Here is a 21,218-nt window from a genome sequence, read left to right on the forward strand (position 1 = left end):
GGACAGAAAAGAGTCTCTGCACAACATTATGAAGTTGACCTTTGTGCCAAATTTGAAGAAATTCCATCAAGGTGTTCTATAGATATCGCTTTCAAAAGAATGGAACAGAGGTCATAGTGACCTTGACCTTTGACCACCACAAACTAATCAGTTCATTCTTGAGTCCAAGTGAACGTTTGTGCCAAATTTGAGGAAATTCCCTCCAGATCTTGCTTAGATATCACATTCATGACAATGGGATGGATGTGCATAATAAGAGACAGACAGACAGACAGACAGACAGACAGACAGACAGACAGACAGACAGACAGACAACCTGACAACCTGACAACCTGACAACCTGACAACATAACGCCTTCGCTTACGGCGGTCAGCAGCACAAAGGCATAAACATGAGGGCAAGAATGTCAGAGAGAAGAGAAGGGGCAGGCAGTGAAAGACAGACGCAGACCAGCAGTTAAAGAGAGAAATTTGTCAGTGCCACAGCTTCTCCTTGAATCAGCAAGTGTGGCCACAGCATGGTTAACAACGGGCACTGTCTATATCCAGAAGACTGTCATTTGTGGGTATCGAAACCTTGAGCTGGATCCTTTGCAAAAGGAGAGACAAAATTTAAATGGAACTGGAAGTCCAAAGCCTGTTTTGAGATGAATAAGTATTGAATATGACAAAATAGGCAAAAAAAGAAAAATAAGATCATACACAGACAAACCTCCAGACAGATGGAATTTATAACTGCAAAGAAAGAAGAAAAAAGAACGAATGAAGCGGGATTAAACAGGATGCGCAGTGAGGAAAAGAGACAGCCTCAAAGACAGGGCAAGATAGAGAAGACAGCAGCAGAAGACAACAAAGACCGAGTGAGAAAAAGAGATAGATGAACGCACAAAAACAGAACTCCCCTCAGAGCAGCTGTAGCAGTCACTATGCTATGAAAAGCTTCATGTTGCTCCACATGACCCTCCTGCTCTCCACTCCAGTGGCACAGTCTGCCACCAGGGTGACCACATCCATTGCTGTCCCAGAGTCTCATTATGTCAGTATGGCAGTTTGTAGTGAGGGATAAATACTAGAGTCTCCATATTTCACCACACGCTGACTCTGAGCCAGGCTGAGAAATGGCTGTTCAGGAATAAGGCTCAGCTGAACCCACAAGCGTCTGGGAGAATAATGGAACCAGGGATGATTGGTCTTTTCGACTTGAAAAGAAGTGCAGCGATAACTTAGAACTGCGTCTTTCCAAGGTGAAATATACACTATGTGACTCTAATTGTTCACATGTTCGGCTGTGACAGGATGGCTGTGGCATCAGTATAACAACAGTCTCAGTAATAAAAACACACTGACGGTAGATCTTCCAGTCGAGACGCTTCATGTCGGGAATCCAGAAGATCATATCCCATCTCATTGTAGATCTCCAGGTAGGAGATGTGTGTGGTATAAACCATGCTGCTGTCCTGTGGAGGAAAAAATACTGTATGTAAACCTGGACTGAGTGCATAAACGTGGACATCTTTGAGTTTTTGACATATGGCAGAGTGTGATGTGAGTGATGGCCAGAAGAATACTATTTGACATTATTCTTCGATGTATCAATGTGTGCGCATGTAGCGACAATGACACCTTAAATGAAGAGAAACAACAACCTAACGCCGCTGTGCTGACCTGGCTGAAGTGTTCAAACAGGTAGGAAAGGGTGCGGGGAATGATGCCACGGTCACTGTAGCGCTCAGCCCCTCCTGTGATGGTGAAGGTCTTCCCACTGCCCGTCTGGCCATAGGCAAATATGGTGCCATTATAGCCAGCCAACACACTGCATGGGCACGCGCACGCACACACACACACACACACACACACACACACACACACACACACACACACACACACACACACACACACACACACACACACACACACAGGACAAGGACACCAAGAATAGACGCTGTATATTAGCTATTTTTTTATATTTCATAAGCAGATGAGCAGATTTAGGAGGCAACTGAAATAAAATTACTGTATTCTTCCTCATCCAATTTGTTTTCAATGTCCAATTGACCACAGGTGGCAAAAAAGCACATTTTGCAAGTACAGCAGATGTTTCTGGAACCGCACTTGGGCCATAGAAGGTGATGTCAGTGTATGAACAGATGAGACCAAACATAATAAACAGTTTGTCATCACTGCTGAGCTCTAAGGAAGGTGAAATATACACCAAACAACAAAACAGGCCTACAGATAATTCATTGTTAACAATGGAGAGAAAAGCTATTTTCCCTGTAAAAGAACAGCCTTGCTCATACAAACATGTGATGGCTCTCATAAAGTAAAACATGTCTGTCTGTAAATGTAACCATATTCCTGCTCATTCGTGTCATCTACCCTCTATGACATCACTATCTTAATTTGCAAGACTGCATGGGACTTTCAAGTATAACCCTGAGCAGTCACCAAAAGACTGAGTGAATTGAATCTGATACTTTAAATCCACAGGAAAAGATGGCAGTGAGCGGAGAACTGCTATGGCGACAGACATCTGCCAGCGAGGGAGGAATGTCTCAGAGCACGAGTGAAGGAAAGGGCCCAAACCCACTCGGCGAGGCAGGGCCCGGTAAATTTTGGTTTGGCAACTGCCCTTGTGCACGTGCATGGAGCCATGGAAAGCAGTGGTCTCTAGTTCTGTTTGAATGGAATGAACATCCAATATGAGGAAACTCATATGAGGTAAGATCGCTTGGCATAAAAAAACTCCTGTTCGGCAGTTTTGGAAATAAACCAGGAAATAGTAAAAGGGGCCTCTGACACAAGAGCCTGGATCAAAGGTGAGGATAAACTCTGTGCTCTCTGACGTGCCAACTGCAAGGAAAAGGATATCTTAACACTATATTTTTCAAGAATTCTAAATGAACTTAAGCCTCTCACTTATCCTAATGGAACTGCCAACCCAGTATTTGAGCAGTGGCTGAGTTTCCCTCCCTGTGTGCTGTACAATTCCACACCCTGCATGAGAAGAGCGAGGGAAAGAAACCAAATGTCAGCTTATATAAAACACTACGTCCACTCATGAGAATGGTGGTTGGTTAGTCTGACTTGGATGACCATTGGCCATCAATTTAATCTGGCGTGAGTCATGGCAGTGATTGGTCGCTGGGAGAAAAGACACAGGCCCAGTGTTTGGTTTAATGTAACTGCTAATGATGCGGCCTGGGCCCTGCCACTGAGGCTTGGGCGTTTCCCAATGCTTGTTCCTGTTTACACCTCAGCTTTCCTGGAGATTGTCAACTCATCCTCCACAAGATCCTTGTTCTTCCTGTTACTTTTATGAGAAGCAGCATGTCCAGTCTTTTGAGGTAAGCAGGTTCAGGATAAAACTGAACAGACCTCTATTCTTCTTTGGACTTGGGCCGCAGGTTTCACAGCCTTTTGATATGGGATTACAGTGCAGATAGAGGGTCTGCGTTGCCAGCCCAGCATCATTACATTGGCGTGGCCTCTCCTGGAGCTCTTAATGCTGGTTTGTTTTTAAACTACTATGCTGGGAAAACGGTTTCGGTTACACCACAGCAGAGACAGAGACCTAGTGTGGAAGTAAACGAGTTAGAGCTGTTGACTAAACTCAAACTGCGCAAGTATGACTGAGTACCAACCAAAACAACAACCTGACAGTTACTGCTAGTTGAACAGATAGACGCCTACATGCATGAAACAGCTTCAGTGCAGTGACAGTGAAACTGCTGCGATTCACAGGACTCCTGACCAAAACCGACAAACGTTTCCTAACTAAAGGGGCGTGAGGAAAAACATTCTGTCGGCCCAAATTTCATTCTGCTTCATTTCTGTGACCAGACGTGCTTCTGTAACTGGGACCGTGTCAATATCAACATGAGCTTCATGGATATCAGCTGGGTTTCACAAAGATTACATCTGTCCCAGCTGAAGTGCTTTTCAGAATCTCTTGCAGTACTCTATCCCTGTGACTGTTTGAAGGCACTGTCATAGGAATGTAGGCTAAACAGGCTGAAGCATTTACTCCATTCACTCTTGTATTTTAGTCACTTTGGTGAGACCTGATTTAAAAGGTTAAAGCTTTGTGGAATTCATAGGATTCAGTGTGTAAACGGGCATCTTGCAGAGGGAGCAAGGAACTGACAGTGGACTAAGAAATGTCTGAGTGGGGAGACAGATTGGTCATGGATGACTAGTTCCCTCAAGGCTGCAGACATTACAGTCATTTCAAAGACTGAAAGACAAGTTCAAATTGATATGCCTGGTTGTGTGTTGTTTTTAACCTGATGTTTACCATCTGCCACACAAAAGGGGAACTGTTCAAAGGTTGGCTGGGGAGGGCAAATTAATACCAAAGTTAGTGAACCCATGTGAGTCAGGTCAAGAACATCCTGGACCCTAATGAGCCAATCCCAACACCTCACAGCGTGTTTCTACATCTTCTAAAAGCAATGCAAAGCTTATATTGTGACTAGACTGGGGTGGAATGTTGGGGAGAGGAGGGCTAAACTGAAGCAGGAGGACAGAGTTTGGTGAAGAGGAGGAGAGGAAGAACTTTGTTCAGATAACGACAACACAACCAACACTTGATTCATAAAATTCCAAGTTAATTCCCTCTCTTCATGGCTGTTTCCTCTTTTCAAAATCAATTCCCATTTCAGACAATTCTTACAGATACCGTTAAGATGTTCTTGAAACTTCTGCTAATTGGAAGATGTAAGAATGAAATGCAACTGCAAAACATGTTGGATTGTGTTTGATTTCTGAATGTGCATCATCTATAGTAACAACCTTTTTTTATCAACACCAAATGAGATTAATTTAAACGAATTTGGTAGGGAAGCACAACATTGATTGAAATTTCTGCTAAAAGCCAATTCTAAAGCTTCTATCTATCGACTTTCAACTAGTGGAGTTGTATATTACATCAACATGTGCTCAACCATCGTAGTTCTTGCAGTTTCTCCAAAGCAGATGGATCCTTAAAAACTGTAAACTGATAGTTGTTTTGTTGTCAAGTGAAAATATCAAGAGGACAATATGCTTCCTTCAATCATCACACTCAGGCATCAGCATCAATCAAATCGAAACTTTGAAATACATTCCTACACACAAAACATTTGGAAACATAAACTTGATTATTACAGCGTCACCTTGAGGACAATCAGTGTCTTTATATTTGCTGAGTAGTGGGTGGAATTTGGAACCCATCTGCCAACTTTTGGTGGTTTTTGGTGCACCAACACTTCAAGCACAGGAAAATGAATGAAAAATGTAATTAATTCTATATTTGTCATGGGAGATTGGGACTTTGAGTTTGGAAATTGAAAAGGTAGCACAGGACAACTTTAGTAGCACATATCAACGTTTAAACCACTATAAACACACATCTTGGTACCAGGTTATTTTTGAACAAATGACCGTCCTGTTAAAGGGGATGTGTTTAGACCATCAAGACCACACAGCTGTCACTGTCAGCAGCTGACACTAAACATTCACTTAGTCCTGCATATGATTAGTGATGTACTGCACTGAAGTCAATGAGAGTGAATGACTAAATGACCTGTAACTCTTAACCATGATGAAAAATCTTACTGGAGATCAGCACGTCGCAGCGATTTTGGAGAGTTATAACAGCAGTCTCTTTTTCCTCTGACACCAAGTGTACCGCAGAGGAGAACCCCCACTACTAAACCAGGACTGTGGGCTTCAGAGTCAGCACCTTAACCTGTGGACTATCAGCTCTGCTGGTGAGCATGCTGCCTTCTGTTCTCACAGGCTCAATACAGCAGAGGTTAACAGCAATTAATTCAATTCAACTTGATTTATATCACAAATCACAAAAGAAGTTGTCTCAGGACACTTTCCATATAGAGCTGGTACAGACCAAGCTCTTTTTCTACAGAAAGCCAACAGTTCCCTCATGAGCGAGCATTTGCAGCTGAAGGTAAATTATACACCCAAATTACACATTTACAGATAATGACATAAATAAAAGCATCATTATTTTCAGCTCAATTTAATTAATTAAAATAATTTTCAGTTCTCTTAAAGCTGCAGTAGGTAACTTGTATAAAAGTAATTTTTTGTCATATTAGCTAAAACTGTCCCTATGCCCAGAGAGCAGTACATGAAACATGTAATCACATTGGTCCCACCTACTGCTCCTACTGCGATTTGCAAGAATCCACCACGCCCAACACAAAATAACCAATCAGAGCCAGAGGAGCATCTGAGGGCGTGTCTGACATCTGTCAATCACTACTCACACACACTGCGAACCGCCCCCTCCCTCCACTCATGCTGCCGGCTGCCGCTCAGTCAAACAGCTCTGTGAGCGGCGTCAGGAGGCGAGTGAAAACTAACCAACAACAGCATATACAGCTAAGACAACAAATAACCATAAAGCTAATATGGTGATTGTTACAGTGACACTCCACAGCGCGTACGGTATGTTAGCAACTGTGATGTAGTGGCTGGGCAGAGTTAGCTTGCTTCTGATGCTAAGGCTAAAGTTACTTGTTGTCATGGCAGCCGTGCAGACGCTGCAGGGAGGAGGGGCTTGGAGGCAGGGCATGAGTGCAGCGGAGAGGGAGGGGGAGTGACGAGGAACTTGTGCTGGTAGAAATTTTCAGGCTAAGTCTGCTCTCGTCTCCATCTTACCTACAGTACTGCAGCTTTAATAATGTGAACAAAAACAACAGAGTTCCAGGCCCAGTTAATCTCCCATTTCCATTTAACTGAACAGTATTGACAGATTACTTGTTTTGCTGATCTTAAGGGCCACATTTTTCAGCAGGTTAGTCTAATGAATGTGGTAATTTGGAATGACAAATTGAACAGCTGAAAATGAGCGAGCAGCTACAGGTCAAAGAAAAACTCTTTGCTGTGGCTTGAAAATGTTCTCACACGGACGATGGCACAGTGTGCCATCTTGTCTGCCAGCTCAGTCCACTTAGTGGTTTACATATGTAAAGCACGCCAAAAGTCACAGACATCCTCCATTTCCATCTTAAAGAAAACCGAGCCTTTCGGACTTCCTGTCAACAAGGCTGGCTAAAGCCTGTGTGGCCTGAACGCAACATGGACAGATGAGCCTTGCTGGGCACAGGTGGTCAGTGATGGCTTCTGAAATCTGTGATTTGTGAATGGGATAATTAAACGTGGTAGTTTCAATGGCTGACAAAGGCATTTAAAGAAATTATATAAACTTTCCAAATGACCTGTTATTAATACAAACATTTGTACACATCTGCCATTTTAAAAAGTATAGCATCAGAAAATATTACCTGTCTGCAACTGGTTTGGCGATGTTTTCAAATATTTCTTCTTGTTTGACAGCTTGATCAAAAACCTTTTGGTACCTGGACAAAAGTGAGGCGAACAAAGACACATTTGGCTGAAAAACAGAACAGGTCAGAACATCTATCTCTGATTTCATTTACTACTAGAACAGACAGAAAATGCATGTGGCAGCTTGATCTGAAACATCCAAGGCCCAACGCAGTTACCCACAGCAGCACTGAACAAGCACAAAAGCAGTCTGTTTAATTGCCAAGTGGAAGAGGAGGAGTTTAGTCATTCTGTTTTCTAAAACAGTCTCAATCCATCATGTTTTACCCCACAGAAAGATGACAGCAATGTGAGAGGAATTTGCCCAGGAAGACTGTTAAATGTGGACATTTTATTTCTATAAGGGCACCAGGGAACCTCCACAGGCTATTCTCAGACTCTGTGGTTTTCAAAGGCGCGTAGCGTCCAATGCTGTCTGACTCCCGAACTGTGAATTTGGGGCTTGGAGGTGTGGCATAGGCCCTGCACAGAGGGTATATAAGGCTTCAGCTTTCACCAGCATTAAACAGAATCTGCGTGTGCAATCATGGAACGGGTAGAAGAATTATTATGGGAAAAGTTCTTATGTAACCTTGAGAGTGTACATTCAATAGAGTAGTTTCTATTTCTATTTCTATTTCTTCTTAATCTTACTTCTGTTAACAAGTTGCTGTTTTACATACTGTATGCTTTTGGGGTGTTTTGGCTGCTTTTATGTATAAGACAAAACAGGTCAGATCGTTCTCAGGAAAGATAAAAGCTTTCTTTCTGTGATAGGATGTAAATGAATTGAATTTAAATTAGCTAATTTGAGGTATGAAGCCGATCGATATACATACAGCTACCTGACACTCTACCTGAATTTGTAGCGCTCCTTCTTGTTGTTGACAACGCCATCAGCCAGGTCCCTGCGCACCACAAACTCAAGAGAAGCACCTGTCTGCTCCTCATTGTTCACAGAGTACACCTGAGGGAGCCAGAGACAAGAGTAGAGTCAGTCCTACAGCAGAACAAGGCTCATAGGCTGCTGCACGTTAGTACAGGCCAAGGTAGAGGGCTACTCTACCACAAGGGAATATTTCAAGAGCATTTGAGCCAAATACAGTAGACATTCATGTACTGTTTTGAAAGTGTAGCCTACTATATGTCCTATGATTTGCATGCTGTTATGGTGTGTGGTGCCATATATGCAGCCCAACCTAAACACAATACAAAATGTTAGGTCTAAAATATAACATCGGTTGCTTGTGGTTTGGGTGTTGCATGCCCCAAAATAAAGAAATGGAGTTTATGAGGCATATATTTTGTGGAAAGCAATAGAACTGACAAGCAGTCATGATCAGTGTGCAGTGTAGGCAAGCTCTACAACTTCACCTCGGCTCATAAAGCCTCGGGGAGACCAGAGAGAGTGTAGAACATTAAACTGACACAGAGTAAGCTCTAGCAGTGGAGGAGACGTCCAAACACCCCCACCCTCTGCTTCTGAGCTTCAGCATATGTTCTGCCATATGTTTCCAATGGACACTGATGCAATTACAAGTCCCCAGGGTTTCAGAAATAAAAGATAAGACTGAAATGATTGGATTGTTTTTCACTGTCACCCTGCCTGTTGATCCCCACTGCTCTGCTGCCCTCACAGGGACATGCTGCTCGTCAAACAGCCCCAAGGAGGTAGCTGTGCTCATTTCATTTTGATGGATGTTATCAGCTCAAGTGAAAGTGCCACAGAAACAGAAAGTAATTTGATTATTTCACCCATCAGCTGTTGTGCTCAGACAATGAACAGGGCTTTAGGGAGAAGAAAGTACTGCCAGGGGGTTTCTTATGGTAAGTGACTGTTGTTCACATGTGTATCCACTAAAGAGGGCCCTTTCTGACAGTCAGTGAACATTAGTACGCATGTGTGTACCCACCACTATTAGGCTGGTTAATATAATTGTATAAGCCTGCCAATGTTTGACAGCCCTGAATGACAAATCAGATTGAGGCTCAGTATTATAATATGTAAATAAGGACGAGCCAAAATGTCTGTGGTGAAAAAGCTATGGTTAGTGTACAAATTGTAAACACGAGTAGTACTCTTGACTTAAAGGGATCATAACGCAGCATGCTTCATGTTTAGAGGTGTTCTTAATGTAACACCAGCATTGACTTCGCTAACGTTAATCTAAATACACACCCTGTCCTACATTCAGTTCAATACAAGCTGCGTTGTTGCTTTAACTTAGCTTAGTTGTCAACTTACCGCCGTATTTCTTTTGGTGGGCTTAATTCGACCAAATATCTGTATCGTCTGTTTCACCATTTTTCTCCACTAAAAAGGAAAACCGTTGGGTCTGCTTGCTTTGCTCTCTCTCTCTCTCTCTCTCTCACACACACACACACACCGTGTACGCAGGGTTCAAACGTGAGCTGGTTAGCTGTCTGGCTAATGCTAGCGCCCCTGACGACGCTGCATTCTCTGTCGTTTGTTGTAGTTGGTTGCTAGGTGACGGTGGTCCCCTCCACTACAAAGATCGTCTATGCTTTCAAGATGATTCATCAGAGTACAGTAATCTTTCCATCTACTTCCCTTCCTCTCATTTCCCCAAATGCCTGACAGTATGACTCAGGGGCAGTCAGGGCAGAGGTGTTCAGGGACCTGTGTTTGTGTCGGAGGGGGCATGTGAATGACATTAAACACACTGACAGAAGTAAAAATAAGACAGGGAATCTTAGCTGTTCCATTTTCCTCTGATGTTTATTCTTCACTACCAAGCAGGTGTTTTGTATATCCAAGACAAAAGGTTACTGCAGGTGACTCATTCAGTGGACATATTGACAGAAGCCTATTCAGCAATTAAGGCACTCCCCACACATTAGGCCAATGGCAGTTACCCATGGTGCACATAGGTGGAACCACACCTGCCAGCTTTGACAGGTGGTGAGTGCAAATCCTATGACTGCTTCCTCTACTATAGATGTTGCATTAAAACCTTTAAAAGATCAACAACAAAAAAAGAAGATCAAAAGTAGTATCAAATCATAGCATTTAACCAACTACTGTTTGATCCACCACAAGCTACAATGCAGCATTTTGGAACTGACAGATTAGAGAAAGCAGAACATGTTAAAGTGAGACTGCTGCTTTGTGTGTGTCTCTTTGGCATATACACATAGTGAATGCAACAATTCCTTATGGTACTTGCCGGTTTTTATTCAGGCACAAGCTCATGCGCACATACTGTACATAAACGTCACACTGCAGCTGTTCATTTAGAACTATATGGGGATGTATTTCTTTATTGATGTGGTTGAAAATGACTTTAGCAATCTGATTAATACAACTTTGATTTTACCAGCACAGTACAAAGCTTACAAGAAATACTGAGAGCACATATTCACCAAGAAAAAAGAACAATCTTAGAAACTCATGAGGAACACAAATTCACTTATCAGCTGATTTACACAGAACCATATGTCTTGCATTTGGGAAGGTGGGGGTGGAGGATGGGGGGGTGGCTTTGACCCCTGTCTCTAATTTCAGTGTATGTGTGTCATGCTGCTTCTGGTATTTCACCTGAACCCTGTATGTTCCCCCAAATATACCCTCGCAGGAGGCCTGCTCCCAGGCTGCACACCAGAGAGCACTCTGGGAAGGCTGTGTGGTTTCATGGTGGCAGTCAGGAGAATGTATCATGTTTGTTCCAGTGCATTCCTTGGTGCCACAGAAAATACTTCTTGTGTGGTTCCTTGTTTTCAATAGAGTTGTCTCTGTGTGTGTGTGTGTGTGTGTGTGTGTGTGTGTGTGTGTGTGTGTGTGTGTGTGTAATTATTATTATTATTATTATTAGTGCTGTCAATTGATTAAAATATTTAATTGCAATTAATCTCATGAATGTCAAAGTTAACTCGCGATTAATCGCAAATTAATCGCACATTTTTATCTATTCTAAATGTCCCTTGATTTTACCATGTTTTAAACTTTCCTTTCTTAAGCTTCCTTTGAACATAAGAGCATCCATAAACCTCTGTCGATAGCTATCCATTATCGTCTGGTTTTGACAAGGAGGCCTGTAGTTTTTGTAACGTTACTAGCAGTGGCCACAGCTTATAAAAAACTACAAGTTCACAAGGTCACAAAGAGCGTTAATTGCGCGATAAAAAAAATGACGCTGTTAAAATTGATTTGCGTTAACGCTAACGCAATATTTTTGACAACACTAATTATTATTATTATTATTATTATTACTACAATAGTTCTTAGGCACCTACTGCAGAAAAAATCTAAATAGTCCAAATGCCAAATGAAAGCCTTGTTCCCTGTGTGTCCCATAATACCGACTTGTCCTTGTTCCCAAAGCAAAGATTTTTGTAACTTAGACAATCAGGTAAAAAGTCCATGCAAAACGTATTAGTACAACGTAAACAGTTAGTCCACTAACACAAGGATGAGAGAGAGGATGTGTGAGGTTAAGCTATTGCACAAAACGTGCTTCACGTGGCTTCCAAATGGTTTAAGATGCAGCTCTGCATTCCTTCAGGCTAGGCCATGTTTAGGATATTTTGTGTGTGCAATGGCCTCTGTGAGGGAAAAAGTCAGTGTTGGTGTGTGCTACCAGTCATTTGGTTCAAAAAGCTGTCTTGCAGGTTCTCCTTGCCATGCAGGAGGAACAGAAGCTGTGTTCGAAGAACACTAGAGCACTAAGATAACTTTTCACATGGCTTTCAGGTGGTGTAACATACCCTCTGGCAGCCATGTTGGAAGTCCGCAGCTTGTGGGCAAGACAGTCTTAACTTGTTCAGTTCAAACTATATAGTTTGCACACCAGTTGCTACCAGCACGTTAAGATGAAACATTTTGCAACATCAGCCCATTGAATAGAAGTACAGTTGTTCTCTGTTTGTCTTGTAGCCAAGAGCTAAGGCGGTAAGACAGATGTTTTTTGGTTTGATTTAAACGGTTCTAAAATGAATTCGCTCAGGCCATGATCTCTGTCCAACATTTTGTCTTTTTGTATTGTATTGTCTTTTTTTTTTTTTTGTATGTTAATTTAGGCACTATTTCTGTACAGCTGGTTCTCCAGTGGACCTCCAAAATGTCTCTGTTGTGTGTTCTGTTAAAGGTGCTTCAGACAGTGGTGAAGTCACTACTGTATGTGTTGACAAGAAGATCTAGTCACATGGTGGTGCATATCGCAACCACGTCCACAGTTTGGACCACAAGCATTCCTGCTGGACCAATTAGAGAATTTCTTGCAATTGTGGACGCTGGAGCCGGTGACAGTATGCCTTCTGTAATGCTGTACAGTGCTTTGACAATATCACATGTATTTTGTTTCACATCACTCCTGAAACTAGATGATTGTGACCTTTGCATTATCAATGAGGACACATGACACACAGTCATTGTTTGCAGGAATCCTTTTTGCTTAATCTGTATTTTCCCCTCTTTCTTATAGATGGAAATGGAGAGGACATGTTTTCCCATGAAGGCCATGACAAGCAAAATCTCAAACATATATGGAGATTATATCGCATGATATCAAGCTGGAGCTTTTGCATACAAAGTGCAGCTTTTTCAAGTCCCATGAGTTCCAAGAAGGAAGCAGCCACATCCACTTTCTACAAAACAATTATACAGTGTAGTTAAATCTGTTTCCTTGACAGAAAAGTGCATGCAGTAAACATCAACCAAGGGCTGGACTGGGCTTGTTAGGGAGCTGTGAACTCTTTTTTTAATATCCTGTTTTGGTCCATGAGTTGTCTTTAGCTTTAGCTGACATAGCTGTGGTTTCATCCCAAAAGAGGCAACCAACTGTACTGCATGAGTCCGACACACGGAAACTGACTTTGAATCTGGATGCAAGACATTTTTTAGAACAAATAAGTGACAAACATTCTGCTTTTTTATCTTCACAAATGTTGCACGCAAGCAAACCACACTCAATTCTTTACTCTGGCAAAGCCAAAGGTCGTAGGTTCAAATATCATCTTTCTATTTCCTGTGTTAGCTTTACCGGAAAATCAGGTGACAATATAAAGTATGTAAGTGTCACAATGCAATTGTCACCACAGATGATGATTACACCTGCTGACATGTGCAAGCATGCACACACACACACACACACACACACACACACACACACACACACACACACACACACACACACGCTTCAGCAACTCTGAAAGGACTGAAGAACAGTAGAGACTGTTGTTCTGATACAGATAAAGGTTGAGGCTTCAACAACGTACATTACAAAACTTGCAGAACCTTAAAGGCAAAAACATCTTGTGCTCTCGTAGCAAAGAAAAAACCAGTTTTTTCAGTCATCTTTGCCAGCATTCAACACCTTTGTCTCCGAGCACTGGCCTGGCAGTTAATCAAAAAGGTGTGCTCAGTGTCAGGGGATTTCAACTGGAGTGTGTGCAGCGCTCTCCTGACAGACTATTTGGTCTGGTTTGTGGTTGTGATTTTGTTTGGATGTTTGCAACATTACTTGGTACCCACTTCAATGCATGTGCTATTAAACAGGATTATATTTGTTGCATGCAGTGAGGATAAAATCTAAAAATGACCCAAACAGAAAAGCAGATGGAGGAAGACACAGCTCTTGTTGCTGGATGCCATACATGTCCACCCTTGGAAAACATACAACAACTTCACATCTTGAAAAGTCCCTCTGTGAATCACATTGAAAACAGCTATTATTTCCTGTTTTCCCAGGAAGACGCAGTTGTCTCTACAGTTTCGATCCTTGTCATACAATCCAGCCCCATTAGATAATGCACAGATGCACAGAGGAGGATCACGCATCAGCAGTGCTTGCCACTGCTTGTTTGCTTGCACTGCTAGCACCAACAGTAGCCTGACAACTAAGCACAAGCTGTACACAAGCAATTTGTGGGAGTCTTTGTCTTCCTCTGCATCTCTGTGTGTGATTAGTTACATGAATGTGTGGGTTTATACTGTAAATATGAGCATTATTTGTGAGCACACACTCCCAGTCAGCAAGCTGTAAACACTGTACCCTCCACAGCTCCTGGCTAATCAATCCCTGCAGACGGCATCTTGGCATTCCTTTCAAACTGGGTGGTTTAGATTAGGCCAGGGCATTATTACAGACTAGGAGATGCTTCAGTTAAGTAGCTGAGGGGAACTGCAGAGTTGATGATAATTCTTTGTGGGTTCATCATTACAAGGGGTTCCTCGGACATGACACAAAATATTGATTTGTGCAGCTTTAATGACAAGATGTCTTCCAGACTAAACTGCATGTCTCGCTGCTTTTGATCTGCTAGACATCCTCCTACCTGGCTGTGTGTGCATGGCATGTACATTTTAGTGTGTGATGTTAAAAACAGAGTAAATCACAGTACAATATATTTAATGTCCCTTTCAGTATAAAGACATTGTAAATATATCTTTTCATCTAATTTCAGTTATGGCCAGAAGCAACACTAACCAAAGTGCTGAGTGTTTGAGGCGGTCACCAGCACTGGAGTCTGTGCTATTTAAGTCTGGGGTTGCAGCAGCTCTGCTGCCTTCCTCTACAGTGCACAGTTTTCTGGTCAGTAGCTGTGTCCAAGGGAATTCTTTTGGGCTTTGGTTATGTGTTATTCTCTGAGGCTTCTGCCCTCTGTTATGCTTGCGAGGCCCAGGCATATCAGACTTCAGTCTGCATTCTTGAAATACTGTATATGAATCTCCAAGACCAGCAATATTGTGGGATGGACGTAGGGATGAGCAAGAAGTCATGGACAGGGTGACATTTAGCTTCTTTTTTTTGTTTTGTTTTGTTTTTTTGAATCTGCTGGCATGTTTGTTTTTCTGTCAGCATGAAGAACAGTCAAGGAAATGTGAAACTGAGACGTGTATGCGGGGAATGTTTTGCTTTGTTTTTGCTCTGCGCTCAAAATGAGTTCTGTTTCACGGCAGGCAGAATATCACGTACTCTCAGCATGAGGCAATCTGAATGTAAAATACAATCCAGAGTAGGAGGAAAAGGAAAATGTGATATTTGACAACATCCCATGACATGAAAATGCCTTTGCAAGGTAATTATTTTTCAGCATTTCAGTGACTTAGAGAAAGATGCAGTCCTTTTTTTCTTGTCAGTTTTTAAATGTCACACTATTACAAAAATCAGCTAATAGTACATTTTAACATTGTCTCATTCAGTATTTTTGCTTTGCTCTGCCGTCAGTTAATCCACTTATCCACCTTTTCCACCATAATATTATGTTTTCACATAACTCTCTTTGTAGACCTCCTGATAAGAGCTTGATAAACACTCATCAAAGTACTTCCAAAATGACTGAATGTATGTACAGCTGATCCATTTGCCTGGAAAATCTGACGCATACCTCCCCTTATTATAGTAACTTGCTATAAAAGGAGAAGGTATCGCTATTAGCAACTCTCATGCTTGACATTTTTAGCAAGGGGGGATTTTTAGGCCGTTGTTGCATAATGGCCAGTATGTCAAAAGTTTTCACTGATTGCAGCCCAGCAAATCTCTCTTGTCTTTTACTTTTTAGACCCTTGGAATTCATTGTGACCATCTGTGTAAATAACCACAAAATATTTTTCTTAAGTTGTTATGTTCTCCATTCTCAGCCCCTCAGACATTTGTGTACATTCCTGTGAAAACATCTTTTGGAAGAGATGTTTGTGAATTTATGCTCATGTAAAAGACTGTCATTCACATACAAGTAGGGATACAAGTGAGTGAACTACACAGCATTTTGGCTGTTTGTCCTATAGCGTCTCAAACACTTCATATAGTACATGCTTGTCATGTGTCTCTCCCTCCCCTTTCCTCCCACCGTCTATTCCTTCCATGCACACCATCTCTCCATCGCAGCTGCATGTGGTCAGGAGTTTGGACAGTGGGCAGGGACATGGCTGGGCGGCCCTGCTGGCCTGGTGCTTGGCGGTGGGGAGAGTGGGTGGATTAGGCCCTCCCTCCATGGGTCTAAAACGCCTGGAGCTCTGAATGCAGAGCTAACCACTCTAACTGCACAGTATAAATAGAACAAAGCTGGGTTTGAGAGGGCCCACATCTTCACGTCTTAACTGTCAAGCAGATAAGAGAGGCAGGAGCATGAAGGACTGAGGCCACAGACAGAATGTGCGTACAATGAAAACATAAGTAATGTTATTGAGAGGTGGAATTTCCTTGTGAACTTTTGTAGGTAGTTGGGAAAGAAGGATAGGGAGTACAGGAATGGAGAGAAAATAAATGGATATGAAATAAGAGACAGGGTTGAAAGAGCACGAGAGGAATATTTGCAGCTGGAATGACAAAGTTAGTAGCTAAAGGAACTGTAATGTATTGGAAATATTGGCAGAATTTCCACAGTAAATCCACTTATCCACCTTTCCGAGGCAATAACCGGCCAGAGCTAGCAACACTCCGTTCAAATCCACTTCCCAACACAAGCCAAGCCCAGGTGACAGTCCCAGACACATGCAGCATTATATAAGAATAGCGGGAATGCGTTCTGGCTAACTGTAACAAGCTGAGTTGGAATTTGACATGAGAGCCCCTGTAGGTCCACCGAATTTCTGCTGCCGTGGAGGATTCTAGCATCCAAATTCCTCTCCTCCACAGTGTGGTAGAGTTACAATGAAATACCTTGTGGTGCTGAACCCTACTGCCTTTGAAGCCCTATTCAGGGCTGTGCGTTGGGCTACTGTTGTTGCATGCCATTCCTCACACAATAAGCTGTGTTATGTCACGATAACCCCTGGCCAACCCCGTGATGTGCCGCACCAGAGGAGGCAGATCCATACTCACATCAACCCAGCCGAAAGATTTCTGCTGAAATGGGAAAAAAATCAGGAAAGTCAGATTGGATGCATTGCAAAAACCACTAAGTGGTCTCGAGTGCTTTACAGTGTGGATCATCTGTTTTGATAAAAATATTATTGCTATGCTCTATTGACCACTTGATTACATAATGCTATAATGCAAACAGTGCGACTCCAGCAAATATTAGGTGTAGAGTGTGTTTATTGAGAATCTGTGGCACAAACAGGAAGGGAATGGGACAGTTCACTGAGGATATTTCCATAGCAGCAATGGGTCTGTGTATTGATTAGTAGCAATGTGCTAACTTCCAGTCAGGCAATACTGAAGAGACAGAGTGTGTGTGTGTGTGTGTGTGTGTGTGTGTGTGTGTGTGTGTGTGTGTGTGTGTGTGTGTGTGTGTGTGTGTGTGGATGCTTTGTTTTGTTGTGTTTGTTGCTGCTGGCCAGAGGGCAAATCCTATTTCTTCTTTACTTGTTGTTGAAAAGTCAATATTTCTGTCAGCATCAGTGTCCGTGTAAAGGCTTTGCATTGATATTGCTTTTAAACTCACACACACAAGCACAAACACACGTCTACTATCTGACCATGAACCAAGTAGACAACTGCTTCACTGCTCAGCAGCTGAGATGGAGAGAAAGACAAATGTAGGGAGACTTTAATGACTGCCAGGAAATGAAAGGGAATGTATTACATAAGACAGAAACAGAGCAGAGCAATATTATTGATTCTCAGATTTAGCATTATAGAAGTCACAAAGCATATAGGGTGAGAGGAAATGGGAGAATGATGGAGGCACGAGGGGCCAGAGAGGGAGGGAAAACACACAGAGGTGACTTTGTATGCTCCCAGGGTGAAAGCTAATGCAGAAGTTTTGTTGGAGGTGTAATCGAGCTTCTCTATGTCCTTCTGTCTTTCAGCCACAATCAGGGAGGTTACTGAGAGACACAGTGTGTGTGTGTGTGTGTGTGTGTGTGTGTGTGTGTGTGTGTGTGTTCAAAAGAGAGTAGACAAAAACCCGCAGAGCATGCAGTTTGACGGACGACGTGAGCCTCTGTGTTGTGCCAGTCAGCTGTTCATGTGAGCAGAAACAGGAAGCTTGAACGTGAAGGTGACAGTGGTTTTCATCTATTCAGAGTTTCAAATTAAAGGCACGTGTCTCTCCTGCAGGTCACCGAAACACCACCTTCCAAATGAAAGATGGATGCTGTGTAGTTGATATCACACCTACAGCATGTTCAGACTGTTGGTGCATGTGTTATATACTCTGAACTTGTATAAAATACCTGTTTGTTATGCATGTTTGGGCCATAAATACAGACATGCTGCCCTTTTCCCAGAATGCGTCACTGCATTCACTTTGGAAGGACTGTTTTTAGGAACCCATATACAGAGTGCAAACCCCACTGTCAGCCATAAAACCAACCAAACAGTGACACTTTTATGCTTTGGCAGAGACAAGACGATACATGTCAGTCAGCCATGACAAGTCATGACAATATGAAATGTGTTTTCTAGTCTCTCGTGTTTTCCCATGCTGTTTGCTTCTATGTTTTGTCTAAATTAACTTGAATTTTGCCTTTTGTTTCACAAAACAAAACAAGCTGCTTCTGGTTTTAATTGTGGGCCTCCTGATGAGCATTCACAAACTTCTCAAACCAGAACACTTATTTTAACAAAATAGCATTGTGACTAGTTTTTATATTTGTTGGCCCAGGCACCATCACATATTTCACTCCTCATTCTGGAATGATCTGGGCTACATAAATATCTTTGTGCTGTTATTCTTTTAGTTTAATCTTGACGTCAAACCTCTAAAACAAACATGAACTCTACTGTGAATAAATACAGCAGGGAATATTCAATTTAGCTGCAAATTCATCATTTAGAGTGCATGCAGTCATTTCCCTCATTGCAATTTTCCATGATCACTCACACACTATAGCTGAATGGACACACTTACCAGAGTAATTTTCACCACTCACATTGAATGCTTCAGTCATTTATTTGGCAGGCTTGTTGCTCAGGCAGTTTGGGGTAAGTGCCCCTGGTCAAGGGCACTGAGTCTTTTCATCCCAGGAGGTACAGTAGACCTGACAAGCAATCCCATATCTAAAAAGCACCATGAAGGTGCTTCCAGGCTTGTGTGCCATGGCAACAATGTTTACTTTGATCCAGACAAACATTAAGTAGAGAGCAACTGACTGAGCTGAATATTCAAACCTGTTTAAATTGTTTTGTGATGAGCAGTTCTGAAAGAGATGGCACTCCTTAAAGCAGGACTCCAGCAATTTAGAACTGCACTTTCATTAAGTTGGGGGACTCATGAGTTACAGAATTAGAAATAGAATGCAGTGGTCAAAATAAAAGCAGAGGGTGAGACAGCCTGACTTTAAGTTTCTAGTAGTGGTCAAACTCCAAAAACACGACACTTGCGATAATGCAACTAAATAACATCACTCACTGGGCCTTCCATGCCTGGTGACGGCTGAAGTTTGCAACATAGGTATTCTGTTTAAAAAATGTCTCCTGTCCACAGCTTGAGACAACCTCGTTGACATCGTTATGACATCACATTTTCTCAGACTTTGGAAAAGTCCCTGCTGTGTCACAGAACATTATACAACGTTGTGGCATATAAATTGGGTCTGGAATTAAGTCGTGTTTAGGGCAAGGCCAGTCAGACCTTTGATTAATAGACATTTATTGGGGCATCACAGCCAAAATGTCGGCACCGAGGCCAAAAGTAGCTCTCTGTGCACACAAAGGGCATCCCTTTACTGTTGTGTTGCCCTTCAGGTTTTTCTAATATAATGTTGGATACAAATAATGTAGTGTAATGTGGTGTATGACTGTGACTCTGGCTGCTCTTTATCCACTTTTGCAGCTAGAGATATTTTGATGCTTCAGCGATGTGTTAGTTTGAGCATGTGTAATGTATTGCACATGCATGGATCATGCATGTCTGCAAGTTTCGCTGTATGTATGTGCATACTAAATGGACATGTGTAAATTCAGTTAGTGCCATTTCTGTCCTGCCAGACACCCCTGAGACGACGAGGTGTCGACTGGACCTTTCCACACCTGCAGCCCTGTCAAATCAGCTTTCTGCGTCAGACATGAGCAGGGATATAAAAGCTATGCGGTTTCAAATGATTTGAATGGTTTGAGGTGTGCTTGATTTGTCTGCCTGGACATTCCAGCAGTCTCAGAAGTGGGCCTTTCCCTTGTGAGATCCTCAAGTCCAGCAGTCCTCATGTCCTCCAAATTTTTAAAGAATTCCAAACAGACTTGAGTAGTGATTTTGTCTCGGCCCGTTCCCCACAAGTCTCTCTGAGCTCTGTAAAACCTGGAGTAACTAACTCTGAGCCTCGGACAGATGTTCCCCTTCACTGGAAAAATACTTCATTTGTTGTGGCGTTACTACAGACTGTTCACTCTACATGATGGCTTAATTAATATGTCACATACTTCCAAACAACAGAATGGTTAAGATAAGTCTGAACAAACTCTTGGCTCCACATAAAGTAAATCTTTTGCCATAGTGTGTGTGTGTGTGTGTGTGTGTGTGTGTGTGTGTGTGTGTGTGTGTGTGTGTGTGTGTGTGTGTGTGTGTGCGTGTGTATGGCCATGTATTCCTCATGTTGTGGGGATATACACAGTCACATTGTGGGGATTCAGCTTCCTTATGATGACAAAAAAAATGAAATTTTGGGATGAAGACTGGACTTAATGTTAGACTAAGTTTAGGTTTAGGTAAAGGTCAGGGTTCGGGTTCGGGTTCGGCAAGTAGTGATTATGGTTAGGATAAGTCTCCAGGAAATGAATCTAAGTCTATGTAAATCCCCCAAAATGATGGCAAGACACTATATGTGTATGTATGTATGTATGTGTGTGTGTGTGTGTGTGTGTGTGTGTGTGTGTGTGTGTGTGTGTGTGTGTGTGTGTGTGTGTGTGTGTGTGTGTCCACATGTTGCCAAGTCTGATACACTGACTGAGTTGGGGGGGCAGGCTAATAGACTCAGGTTAGAGTGACTGATGGAGTGTCACTATCTGACATGAATCTACTGTAACTTCCCTATGATATAC

At 42.4% G+C, this 21,218-nt stretch overlaps 1 protein-coding gene across 1 annotated transcript in view; it reads right to left on the bottom strand.

Annotated features, from left to right (window-relative positions):
- Positions 1-9,762, bottom strand: part of kif6 (kinesin family member 6) — a 67,693-nt gene extending 57,931 nt beyond the window's left edge. Inside the window, exons 1-5 of the mRNA XM_070979481.1 lie at positions 9,581-9,762; positions 8,193-8,302; positions 7,293-7,367; positions 1,666-1,813; positions 1,348-1,457 (exon numbers count right to left, since the gene is read on the bottom strand). Coding sequence (XP_070835582.1) covers positions 1,348-1,457; positions 1,666-1,813; positions 7,293-7,367; positions 8,193-8,302; positions 9,581-9,640 — 503 coding nt within the window. The 5' untranslated portion in view covers positions 9,641-9,762. The remainder of the gene's footprint in view (positions 1-1,347; positions 1,458-1,665; positions 1,814-7,292; positions 7,368-8,192; positions 8,303-9,580) is intronic.
- Between the last annotated feature and the right edge of the window lie 11,456 nt (positions 9,763-21,218).

The sequence above is a fragment of the Chaetodon trifascialis genome, chromosome 14 (genome assembly GCF_039877785.1).
Source record: "Chaetodon trifascialis isolate fChaTrf1 chromosome 14, fChaTrf1.hap1, whole genome shotgun sequence".
Taxonomy (NCBI): domain Eukaryota; kingdom Metazoa; phylum Chordata; class Actinopteri; order Chaetodontiformes; family Chaetodontidae; genus Chaetodon; species Chaetodon trifascialis.